This window comes from Elephas maximus, chromosome 8 (assembly GCF_024166365.1).
Source record: "Elephas maximus indicus isolate mEleMax1 chromosome 8, mEleMax1 primary haplotype, whole genome shotgun sequence".
In the NCBI taxonomy this organism is placed as follows: Eukaryota; Metazoa; Chordata; class Mammalia; order Proboscidea; family Elephantidae; genus Elephas; species Elephas maximus.
Genome location: NC_064826.1, coordinates 21122247 through 21135573, shown reverse-complemented (window position 1 = coordinate 21135573; position 13327 = coordinate 21122247). Strand labels below are relative to the sequence as shown.

Sequence of the window (13327 nt, the reverse complement as noted above, 5' to 3'; positions counted from 1 at the left end):
GCTGGGTATTTTTTCTCCAGTACCGGTTGCTGTTCTCCCAGACCTTAATATTTCTGATGCCAGCTGCCCCTCTATCCCCTAGCCCCTGCCTCCATCTCAGGCCATTGACATACACCTTTCCTCCCATCCCCTCACCCCCTAAGCTGAAGAAAGTCAGCTGGCCTTCCTTCCTAAGCCTTCACCTGGCTGGCTTTGCTTTCCAGAAGGTGGACTGGAGCATGGGTGTGGACAGTCTAAACCAAAAAACCAAACCTGTTGCCCGTCGAGTCGATTCCAACTCATAGTGACCCTACAGAGTAAAACTGCCCCTAGGGTTTTCAAGGAGTGGCTGGTGGATTCAAACTGCTGACCTTTTGGTTAGCAGCTGAGTTTTTAACCACTGTGCCACCAGGGGTTCAGACAATCTAAAAGCCTGTTCAACTCAAGAAACGGCGGAAAAGGGTTGGTATTCCAGCTGCGTTTGGGCATCGTCACCATCTTGTTATCCTCACATATACTCATTTGCTGTTAAATGAGGATGCTGCTTGCAGTTGGTAGCTTATGTTTTGAATCTGGCTCACAGATGTGATTTTTCTGGCCTCAACAGTTTATTTTTTAGATCTCTTTTATTTTGGGAGATTCATTAAAGTAGGGAGGAATGGTATGAAATCCCATGCATCAGCTTTGACAATTAAGTCATGATCAGTCTTAATCTTCTCATCTGTGCGCCCATCCACGCCCCCACTCTGAGATTATTTTGAGGCAAATCCCAGGCATAACATTTCATGTGTAAATATTTGAGCATGTATTATCACACCTAAATGTGAAGATGTTCTTACCTCATAGTGTCTAAAAAAAATTAAGATAATTGGAGAAACTTATAGTTAGAATGGGATCCAAGTAAGGTCCATACAATGCAATAGATTTTGTTTTATTCTATAGGTTCTGCCTCTTAAGTTTTTATTCCCTTGCAATTTATTTGTTGACAAAACCAGTTTGCTCTGGATTTTGTTTTTGCCCAGATGTCATTGACTGCGCTTGTTAACACCTTGTCTCCTGTATTCCCTGAAAATTGATACTTAAATCTAGACTGGATTCTAGAGGCTTGGTTGGATTTAGGTTTCTGTTTTGATGACCTACTAATGGACATTTGAGTTGGTTCCATCTTTAAAGAATTCTGCAGTGAATAGGTTCCACTTGGCAGTGGCCTGTGTCGGTGCTTTTTAAGTCCACGGAACACTGATCTCGTGGCCCTGGGGGTGAACACAGCCCTCCAGCATCCAGTACAGTGGATCTCCCTTCCTTCCTCCAAGCCCTTTCTCCCCACCAAGCTCATCCTCAAATCCAACTAAATATTCCCTTTTAATTCAAGACTCCTTCCTCTTACTCAGCTTTTCATTGACATAAAGAACCTAACACTTCTCAGTCTATGAAGAGTAGAAGATATTGGCTGTTCCCATTTTTGCTAGGGTTACGTTCTTGGAAGACAACTTCTTCGTCTGCTGGTAAAAAAAAAATAAATTAAAAAAAATCAGGCATCTCCCTGTGTTGGTCACCTTGCTCGAGAAGCTCAAATTTTAACTTTTTTGGAGTTTGGCATTCATTTTTGTAGAATTATTCAGTTAGCAAATGCTTACCAGGTAAATAGGTACATTGCATTTGTGAGGCATTGGTGCCAGTCAAAAACCCAAGCTCCTTATGTCCATGTATCCTACTGTTTCAGTCACTGACCTTTTTACAAGCATTCCCTTCAAACCAAAAACCTGTTGCTCTCGTGTCGATTCCAACTCATAGCGACCCTATAGGACAGAGTGGAACTCTCCCGTAGGGTTCCCAAGGAGTGGGTGGTGGATTCGAACTGCCGACCTTTTGGCTAGCAGTAGAATTCTTAACCACTATGCCACCAGGGCTCTGCTATGAGTCAGAATCGACTCCACGGCAACAGCTTTCCCTTCGAACAGCACCTAAAAATTACAAAACACTTTAATACCTGGAAACCCTGGTGGCATAGTGGTTAAGAGCTACAGCTGCTAACCAAAAGGTCGGCAGTTCAAATCCACCAGGTGCTCCTTGGAAACTCCATGGGGCAGTTCTACTCTGTCCTTTTGGGTTGCTATGAGTTGAAATCAACTCTACAGCAAAGGTTTTTTTTTTTTTTTTTAATACAGTCTTGTTGGGAATAGCCCCAGTGGGTAATGTTCCTCATGATCACGACCAAAATTTCTCGGCTAATCCCGTCATGGAAACGAGGCAACAGACAATTCTGTGGGGGACTTGACTTAGGCGAGTTCAGCTGCATGATCAGTTGACCTGCAGGCGAGGAAGAAAGATGCCCGTTCTACTTCCACGAGACGCAGCTGCATGATCAGTTGACCTGCAGGCGAGGAAGAAAGATGCCCGTTCTACTTCCACGAGACGGTGCCATGCAGGAACACAGCATCTACCTTGGAGTACCTGATCCCAAAAGGGTCTTTTTTGAATTAAAATTTAGGTGGGTATCCTTGAAAACCAGGAAGTAGTAAAACTGCTTCAGAGTAGCTCATTTTCAAATAACCTGTAAGGCTTCCAGTGAACAGTGGGCCCCAAAGACCAACAATGAGATAGGCTCCGGGCATTCTTGGTATTAGCCAGGACATGCATCCACAAGACGCTCCAGCGGCTAGGAGGGTTTTTCAGTCCCAGATAACCACTTCTTGTGACAGATACCCAATTCCTTAAATAAAGCAAAGTCAACTTGTTGTTGCAAGGACCTAGGCTTGGACTAGGCTTAAAGGTTTTATTGTTTCGCCAGAAATTGAGAGGGACGGCCAGGGTAATCAGATATCACTCCTCCCAACACTCTTTAACAGTTTTCTCTCCCCGCTTCTAATAAAACTGCTTTAGAGTAAAACTCTTGAGTTTTTGACGCTGTGCAGGAAGCTCTGTCTCACTGATTCCAAATACTGCTCTGGGGTTTTCCGAGTCAAGCCCAGGAATGAAAAAGTGATGTGGTGAGGAAAAGACGGCAAAATGTCGGCATCGACAGCTCCGCTGGATGCAGCTCTGCAGACAAGGCTATTAGCTCCAAGTCCAATTACTCTAACATACTATATGACCCCACTCACAGAAAACTCCAGAAAACGCAAACAAACCTACAGAAAGCAGATCAGCGGTTGCGTGCAGATGGGGGTGACGGGAAGGGTGGGAGGCAACACGGGGATAAAGAGTATACTCAGGACCTTGATGGCGGTAATGCTTTCACAGTGTCACGTACATTTCAGCAAACGGTACACTTTAAATATGCACAGTTTATTGCATGTCAATCACACTGCAATAAAGCTGTTTTTTAAAAAAAGACTAATTACTGTAAGTTAGGGAACGATCTGCTTGGTGGCCACCGAGGAAGGAACATACCACACACCTAACGTGCAGGTGTGACGAGGAAGGAACATACCCCACGCCTGTCTAACATGCAGGAGTGACGAGGAAGGAACATACCCCACGCCTGTCTAACGTGCGGCAGTGACCCTTGCTTGCCCTCTGGGGGTTACCTCTGAGGATGAGCAAGCGTTGTTTCAGGTACGAGCCACTTGCTAAGTATGAAGGCTCTGGCATTTAGGGCAGGGGCCTGAATTTTACCTAGAAATAAACTGCACACACGGATGTATACTAGAAAACAACCAAGACTGCTTACTTAGCTGGTCTAGCTGGGCCACTTCAGAGCTGAGGCAGTGAAAGGAAGTGAAAACAAAGAAACACTGATTAAATTTTAAAAATTTATTGATGTTGTTTTCCTCTTATTTGTTGCTGTTGATTCGTTCTTCAGACGGCTGCAACCCCAGACAGAACAGTGCCCTACCGTCTAGTCCCTGTGCAGGACTGCACTCCTTCAAACATCAAGGCCTGCTCTGGGCTCCCCTCTCCCGCCCACCCCTCTGAAGTAAAATAATTTCCACGTTTTTCAGTCAAATACAGTCAGCCCTATAAAACTCTTTTTCTCCATATTCCCACCCTCATTTTTTCTCTCTCATCTATGGGGGAAAAATTAACTAAGAAAAAACAACACCGTTAAAAAAACTAAAACCCAGAATATAGATTTATATCCCACCACCTGCCTCAATTTAGGCTCTTTTCTCCAAGGCTGACAATGACCCAGTGTGGACTGGAACTGGGTTTGGAGACTGAGTGCACTCAGGTCTGGGATCTCAGTGAATTCTGGCCCTGGCAGGTCCTGAGTGTTGCCGAGGTGAAAGAAAGCAGAAGACACTCTGTGCTTACTTCTCTTTGTCTGAACAACTCAAAAGGTGGGAAGAAATAGCTGAGCAGGGTGGGCGAAATGTCTACTCACTTGTGTTAAAAGAGGAGGGGGAGAGAGAAAGAACAAACAACAGGAAACTTGAAGAGATGCATTTTACCTTGACTTTCTTTCCCATTGCAGCAATTTAACTCATTTGAACTCCCACATTTTCCCTAAGTAAATGTTTGTTGTTTCACAGAAAGTCTGTACTTTTATTTTTTGTGTGCACACATGTGTGCTTGGATGGGTGTGTGTATATGTGCATACGTGCGTGTGTTATTTGCTACCAGGCAAATGTTTCAGTTCTGGTTTCAATTTACTTTTGTTTTTTTCCTTTTTTATTTCCTTAAAAATTTTTTTTCCTTTTAGAAACAAGTTCACCAGGAAACCAGCTTCCCTCCCACCATGCCGGCCAAGCCACAGCCATCTTTTTTTAAACCGCGCTGATTTCCCCTCACACTCCCAAACAGGAACTCCTCAGGACGGCCTGGGAAGGCTGGAGTCTCTCCCTGTCTGACGGGACGCCCTGGTGGCGGTGAAGGCCCCTCTGCCACATGGAGGTTTCCGATTGTGGGACACAGTCTGGATTTTGTTTTCTTCCCGTCTTCTAATTAAAAGACATTCCTGGCAAAAGAGAGAAGATAATAGTCAATCACTGTGCTCGAGGAGATGGTGAGCATTTTATAAACTCAACCTCAAAGCAGAGATTTCTACTCTTGCTCAGGTACTTCATTCCGGCCTGGCCTTAAGAATTCAGTTAAAAAAAAAATCAAATAAAAAGCTGGATTTTTACTTGTGATTTCAACTTCTGAAGCGGTTTTCTGTTTTTCCGAGACTGAGTAGTGTACTGTGGAAACAGGATTACATGAGGGGGTAAAGAGTGAGCCAGCAGGTTTCAAGGCCTCCCGTTCCAAGCCAACCAGAAGAGCTCCACTCAGTCTGCTTAAATATTGGGGTCTCAGTCGCCAACAGAAGTTTCAAAAACACTGATTTACACTACTCACAGGGTACTGCGTAAAGGTATTAAGTGGAGTGGTTAGGAGCGAGGACTGTGGTACTGCGAAGTCTACATCTGAATTTTGGCTCTACCAATTACAGACTGTGACATCAAGCCAACTTTGCACCTCAACTTCCTCATCTGTAAAACGGGAGTAATAAAAGTGACTAACCCAGAGAACTGCATGAGGGTTATCTTAGTCAGTAAACATGAAGCACTGAGAACAGTACTGACACCACTAAAGGCCTGTAACTGTTGGCTATAATTTACTCATTTAAGCCATCAACAACCTATGAGGAGTATCGATGTTAGTTAGCTATTACAGATACTATGCAAAACCCGACGGGCCCAAATGATGTTATTACTCATCAAAGAACCAAAGTTTAGAAAACATTTCTGGTGTGGCGAGGCACTGCTGACCACCACGTTCACTTAGTGCATTTATCACAGAAGTCACCCATGAGAGTGCCACTGTGCATCATGACGATGGCCTCTTGGGAGAATTAGTTCTGCTTAAGCTGTCTACGGATGGGCTTAGAGGAGAGGGGCTTTTCTTCTCTCAGTCAAGAGATGGCACCCATATTCCACTACCTAGCCTTTCTTTCCTCAGCTAAGCTTCTTGCTTTGCTTCAGAATCAGTAGTCAGGAAGCACATGGGGAGGAATGATGACTAGAAGGCTGCCAGAGATGCTAGCTCCTTTCCTGTATCTCCTGCCTTGGTCAAAACCGCATTTCAGCATTCAAATCCAGTGATAAGAATAAGCACCTTGGCTCACTGAATCAGTTTTAGGAGGCTGGTGTCACGCATCATGGACAAGTTTAGGTTAGCACTGCTTTCACCAAAAGAGCCAGGTTTAAAAATAGTGTTGGTTGATTACCATATATATTTACCATTCTAGAAGTATCTCTAAGGGGAAGTGGGGAGAAATTTTCTTTGAGGCATTCAGCAATTTCTTATGGGGGCGAAAATGGCACCCAAAAGAAGCTGGTAATTATTTGGCTGTTCTGGTTTAAGAAAATCCAGGCCTTGCATTTCCCAGCTGCTCAGCCATGTCACACCAGTAAGTTTTTCTGTGACTAGCTTAGGACTGCTCCCACAATGGCATTAAAGTCAACCCCTACCCCCAAGCATCCCTGCCAGCCAGCAGAAGCACTGCAACTGTATCCCACTCACCTGGGTGACAGGCACAGTGCAGGAGTGCGAGCTATCGAAACAACCTGGTGAAGTCTCTCAAGGCCCAGCAAACTTGCTTACATTCCTCAGCACTAGAAAAGACAGATACAACATGCTGAACAACAACAGTGACACTGAGGTGCACAGGACCGTTCCAAGTCTGCTGGGAGCTCTCTTCATCACCTCGTGTCACCATTCCGGATCTTTCTGTAACTCTAGGGTAAAACTAACCATCGTCTGTGGGAATAATTATAAGCTTGACGGTGCTTAAAGAGTGGGCTGTAGAGACAAACTTCTTGGTTCCACTGTGTCCTCAGGCAAGTTACCTATCACCTCTGCCTCATCTATTATCTACCTCAGAATGTGGTTCTGAGTACCAAATCAGTTCACATGTGTACTTACACAAGAGCAGTGAACAAAATGGTAACTAACAACATAAACGTAACAACAACAACATTTGGTTGAAGTCATTTATACAGATGCAAGAAAGGCAGAAGCCCTGAAAGTAAACAAGGAAGCTGTTCACTAAGGCTCAGATCCTTGTAACTCCACCAGCTGAGCTAACTCAGGTGCTGTGCTTTCCTCATTCTCCTCCGAAGGCAGATTTTGTTTCCTTCGCCGCGTCCAGCAGCTAAGTGTCTATCAGTCATCGATTTTCTAGTTGAACGGGCTTCCTCCTGGGGGAGGAGGACGTAGAGGAAGGGGAAAGGGTTAAGGCATGGAGGAAAGGAGGAGGAAGAAGGATCTGGCCTTCAGCAAACTGAGATGTGCCGATGGTACAGGTTTTCAAAAAGCCTCAGTGCTCATCAGACCCTATGTTTTCAACAGGTCCCTTTCTCCAAAATTGTCACTAAGAAACTAGTTGATGCTAGCTTCCTTCTTTTGTGTTTGTCTAACAGTTTTTGGTAACTAAACACGAGGCTAAGCTAAAAATGCTGGACAAGGAAGGACTTTCTAATATGCTCTCCCTTCTGGGGACCCCCCTCTCTGGATGAGAAATGCTCAGAGACCAGTGCCTACCGCCAGGACTCAGTGCTAGATTAGAAGAAAGCTCTCTCTCCATCTTGCAATGATTAAACAGCAGGGAGGCAACTGTAAGGGTGATCCAACAGGAAAGAAGGTGAACTGAAAGCTATCACCTTAAGGGCCTACGGCCAAACTTCCCATCTATTCAAAGGTCTACAACACCATTAAGAACCTTGGTTTAGATCCCAGGACTTGATTCAACAGAGTAGTCTAAAAATTTTCTCCTAGTCTCTCTCCATCCTAAAAATGTAATGAAAATGAGGAAGTTCTTCTGGTTTAATTGAAATTCTGTCACTTGCTCTTCTGTGGATTTAAAAAGCGCCAATAAAAGCGTTACATTTCTCAGTCTGTTTGCAATCTGTACTGACTGTTAAGGAGGCAGGCAGGACAAGGGAACACGCACGTAACTCAAGACAAGTCACTGTGTGGTGGCATTATCACATGGGACTAATAGGAAATCCTGGAACTTAGGGTCATGCTCTACACAAGGTTCTTTCACCATCCTAACATCTCTTACATGTTTTACATCATCCCTTCTTCACCCAGAAATCTTGGTTTACTCTGGAAAAGAAACGATAGCTCTATCCTTAGCCCCATTTGTGACACGTGACAAAAATACTGAAATCGAAATGCAAGTACAGGGGGGCTGCAGTGAGACAGAGGAAATGAGGGCCCGGCCACTGTGTCTCAAGTTAGCTCAGCTTTTGCTCCAACCCCACCAGCAACTGCCTTGGCGTCAAGAGCTCCAACCAAATGTCTACCCCAAGTGTCTTTGGTGATTTAAGCCCTATGAAACAGATTAAAAAAAAGTCCCCTAAAAGCTACAACTATTTTCTGTTCTCAGTCTCAGTCCTTTCCTCAAGCCCTGCAATTCTAGGGGCGTGCTAAGAAACGCAGCCCTTTTTTTCTGATATTCAGGTAGATAAAGGAGACTAATCAAGCCTATTGATGATTCAAGCAGAAAACCACCCCCACGTTGGCCTCTAATTCCAGCGTCAGTGCTTCCTTGTTCAACATCTTTCAACCCTGAAGATCCTTATGTGAGTGGTAAGGGTCACAGAATGCCAGGACAGAGAATGTGAAACAATTGTAGGATTCCTTCTAGTAACTATTAGTTTGGGTCAATGGTGGGCTCATTCGGTGTTTGGAAAGCAAAAATGTTATTTTAGAACGAAACGTCCCAACTTTCTTCAAAATGACCAACTAAAAAAGTTAGGGAATTAATTACTAATACCATTTAGAAAACAGGCTTGGGCTTGCTGAAATGAAACTCAACCAGTTCATCCTCCCTGCTAGGATGGCAAACAAAGTAGCATGTTGAGGCAGGAGCTGCAGGACCTTAAAACCAAAAGGGAGACTGAGTCATGCATGGACCTGAAGGTTCAAGGGCAGCAGGCATACTAGAGAAAAAGAATTACTAAGAGCAGGTGAGTAGTCTCAAACCCTTTCTTGTGCACCTCAACATTACCTCTTACTTCTGTTCATTTCCCACCATGATGTCACAACTTAATACAGGAGGAGCGGCAAAACTTGTTTAGCAATGAATGATCAAGTAGGCCAGGTTGGTGGTGCATCTTACTTATCACAGGTATTTTTGTTCACACTATTGCATTATTTAGGCTGTCCCTTCTCCTTGCTCCAAGATTTTCCTTAGAGAATAATGTCCATGACCTTGGTTTCAGACTCACCCTTTTGTTTCGTCTGTCATATATTAGCCCTGTCAAGGGTTATGGGCTTGGTGGAGACTTATTCCAGAATGTGTGGGTGGCTGCCTTAGTGCTGGCAGGAGACATGCCCCAGCTAGTTCTGCAAGAACCTAACAACGCTCTAGCAGTTTTCTTCCCAAGGTGAAAGGAGTTAACATTCACTGATCACCTACTATGTGCCAAACCTTCTGATGGATCTCCATTTGGTATCTCATAATAACCCAATTTTACAGATGAAGAAACTGAAGTCCATAGTGACAGAGTCAGTAAGTGGAAAGATTCGAACCAACATTCTTGGCTCGAAGCCAGGTCTCTACATTTTACACATGGGCTCTGACTGAAATGTTAAGACAATGCTCCTTTGAGGGTTTTCCGCAGGCTTCCATTTGCACTGAGGACATCAGAGCCAATATGATCCTGCCCTTCTGACCAACATTACATGGGAATCAAGCAGAACCAGAGACAGGCCACTGTTATACCTCTTTCCCCTGAGATAGACTGCAGGCAAAATACTACTTCTCCTGGAAGATTCATAGTTAAAAAAAAAATCAAATCATTTTGTAAAGCCACCCCAGTCAATGTACACCTACCTAATGGAGGGGCTGGTGGGTTCTAATGGCCCACCTTTCCACCAGCAGTTGAGTGCTTAACCACTGAGCAACCAAGACCCCTTAACCTCTTATTAGGTTAATAGAATTTCAGTTCCTCTAATTGTGCCTACTACTTGATTGTGATGGCATTAGGTATGCAGGAGAAAGATGTGGCAGTCTGCTTCCAAAAACATTACAGCTTTGGAAACCCTATGGGGCAATTCTACTCTGTCCTAAGGGGCGCTATGAGTCAGAATCGACTTGAAAGGAATGGGTTTTGGTTTAATGGAGGGGAAATCTCCACTTGTGGCAAAATATGTCATGAAGACAGTCAGGTGTTACTTTCTGGTCATGCATGTCATTTGATCTATGGCTAAAAATCAGTAACTTCTAGGGCATGACAGTAAGCTCTTTATTTAGTAAGCTACAAAATAACAGTTCTCAATAGCTTGGGATTAAAAAACTGTTGGGACACTCTGGCAGGTAAGAAAACAAACTTTTGGAAAGTAACATTAAGAAATCAATTCTCAGAAAAGAAGATTTACTATTGTACCATTGTCCAAAATTTACTTTCTCTAACTTTTAGAAACTGGTTTTTAAAAAGATTATAAAATTAATGCCTGCTCGTAGGAAAAAAAAAAAAGGGCAAAATACTATAGAAGGTTAGGAAATGAAAAGTCTCCCTTTCTTCCCATTCTGGTCTCACTTGTGTATCTTTCCAGAAATTTACTAAGCATTAAGTAGCCTGTATATATAGAACATACACAATAAAATAGCTTTCAAATGTGTAAAACAGCTTTTAAATGTTATATGAGAGATGCTGTTATTTTCCCCCTTTACAACACAGCTTGTATATCTTTCTGTATCGCTGTATTTTTTCATTTTCCTTTTAGCGACTATTTATAGGTATAGAATAGCATTAATTATTTTACTATACTCTATTGATGGGCAGTTAGAATATCTTCTGCTTTCTCACTATTATCAACCCCACCGCAACACTGACTCTTGGCCCCTTCTACACCTGTATGAATATAACCCATTGCCTACAACTTAGTCAAAATTCTAAAGACTGTAGATATAAAAGGGAGTATCAGGGCAAGGTAACACACAATTAACCAAATTTAAGATGCTGTCAATAATACTATCGAAGACTATTAAAGGTTCAAAACCTTTGGCTCAGTGATTACATTTTATGAAAAATACTAAAAAAGGAAGTATCTAGACTTTTAGAGGCAGTGTAAGGAAATCAGGAAACGCTGGTGGTGTAGTGGTTAAGAGCTATGGCTGCTAACCAGAAGGTCATGCAGTTCGAATCCACCAGGAGCTCCTTGGAAACCCTAGGGTGGTGGCTGTACTCTGTCCTATAGGGTCGCTATGAGTTGGAATCGACTAGATGGCAAGTCTAGTTTTTTATAAAGAAATCAAGTAACACCTTTGTAAGACTTACACTTTTGTTTCGCCTGTCATATATTATTCCTGTCACAGGAAGACTGTGGAGCTACATTAAAAATGTTTATATGTTCAAGGCAAAAAATGCTCATGCATCCCTAACATCTCAGCTAAACTGTAATCCAGATTGTGAACTGCTGCCCCTGGGCCTGAGGGACCCCAGAGAGGTTCTCTGGCTGCAACACTTCTTTGAAATTAGAATTGAGACGTCTTCAGATACAACACACTTTCTCCAATTTGCTGCTGTCTACATCACTCTCTAATGCTTTACCACCACTGCTTCCCCTATTTAGGCACCTGCATTCTTGACCTCTGAATACGGAAAAGAACTGAAATAGGACTTCAGAAAGAGAAAGACAGCACTTCAGTGGGCTGCTCAGTGCATTTTTCTTTTGGGAGAAAAGAAGTGCTGCCACCTCCCCTTCAGGATCTTACACCAGTTAATGTATATGTATAACACAACTGATGTACATACATGTAGCGCCATTATGATGTTTCCCCCCATTTGGCTTCCAACGCCAATTTGTGCTATTCAAGGTGAAACAGACACTAAATTGTGAATTTACAAGGGCATACAACAAGAAACATAACTTGTGGGTAGGTCTGTAACTAAGATGGCGTAAGAGACAAAGGTATGCTTTTTTTCTATACATTCCAGCTGCTGTTCACAGTGGTGTTAGGAACGCCCAGCACCCCCTCACCTCGTGACTTGTTTGTGGAAATCTGTAAGTTGTCTGTGTGTCACTGTGACGGCTCCCACGGTTGTCTCCTTTGGTAAACCTTTCAAAGAATTCTCTAACCATCGGCAAAAAGTCTGTAAAGGGAAAAGGGATAATAATTTTAAAAGGCAGGGCTTAACTCAACTGAGGTTCTACAAACACTAACGAAAACCCAGCAGGCTTTCCTCAGCAGCATTTGCTCCCCTAGAGTCGGGGGCCAAAGGAAGGTCATGACAGGGGGCCTATCTTCAGGCCTCAAATCCCCTGGGTTGAGGCAGTCCTCAGGTCCAAGCCTAGACTTCCTTTCAAAGGGGCAGCAGCCATTGTTTCTAAAGCTGAAGTCTCTTCTGGATGAAGTTATTGTTCTGTCCCTATCCTTGAACTTAGATAATTTAAAGAACAAGTACAATCCAAAGCAAAGGTTCAGGTACCAACCAAGAGCAGGAGCAAGAAGTGTACTAAGTGAACGGATGCCAGAATGTACACATATAACATGAACCCAGAGTCTTAAAGATTGTAAGGTCATCAACCTCAGCAGAAGTCCTAGTCACTCAGTTCCTTTGTGATATTGGCCTGTTCTTTGTGTTAGAAAATTCTTTCTCTAACAGAGATCTTATGCTTGCCGTGATTCAAAAATTTGTTTCAAGTGGAGAGGGGAAACACCTAAGCATAGTCTCTTTTTATGTTTCATATGCACAAAGTCTCTCTGCCCCCTTGCCCCTACTTCCTGCCTCTTCAAAGTCTTCAAACTATGAATCAAAATTTTAGAGCCTTTCTTTGAATTTGTATTTTTTGCTTGAATTGTTCTCCTTTGGATCAGGTCTAGTTTATTTTCATCCCTTTCTTAAGTGAAATGTATACTTTGGTCATAGTTTTCTGACTGTGAAATTATTTTTTTAATTTTTTTATTGTTCTTTAGATGAAAGCTTACAGAACAAACCAGTTTCTCATTAAAGAGTCAGTACACACATTGTTCTGTGACATTGGTTAACAACCCCATGACATGTCAACACTCTCCCTTTTCAATCTTGGGTTTCCTATTACCCGCTTCGCTGCTCCCCACTGCCTTCCAGTCCCTGCCCCTGGGCTGGTGTGCCCCTTTAGTCTTGTTTTGTTTTATGAGCCTGTCCAAACTTTGGGTGAAGGATGAACCTCAGGAGTGACTTCATTACTGAGCTGATAGGGTGTCCAGGGTCCATACTCTCAGGGTTTCTCCAGTCTCTATCAGGCCAGCAAGTCTGATCTTTCTTTTTGAGTTAGAAGAATTTTGTTCTGCATTTTTCTCCAGCTTTGTCCAGGACCCTCTATTATGATCCCTGTCAGAGCAGTCAGTGGTGCTAGCTGGGCACCATCTAGTTGTACTGGTGGTGGAGGCAGTGGTAGAAGTGGTCCATTAGTCCTTTGGACTAAT

The 13327-nt window shown here is 43.2% G+C and overlaps 1 protein-coding gene across 3 annotated transcripts in view; it reads right to left on the bottom strand.

The window, feature by feature from the left end:
- Nucleotides 1–3739: 3739 nt before the first annotated feature.
- The window catches only part of TNPO3 (transportin 3), a 90979-nt gene continuing 81391 nt past the window's right edge, over nucleotides 3740–13327 (bottom strand). For 2 of the 3 annotated variants that reach the window (XM_049893442.1, XM_049893441.1), the window contains 3 exons: nucleotides 11899–12011; nucleotides 6427–6518; nucleotides 3740–4879 (listed from right to left, as the gene is read on the bottom strand). In XM_049893442.1, coding sequence (XP_049749399.1) covers nucleotides 6458–6518; nucleotides 11899–12011 — 174 coding nt within the window. In that variant the 3' untranslated portion in view covers nucleotides 3740–4879; nucleotides 6427–6457. The remainder of the gene's footprint in view (nucleotides 4880–6426; nucleotides 6519–11898; nucleotides 12012–13327) is intronic. The other variant, XM_049893440.1, reaches the window with a different exon arrangement.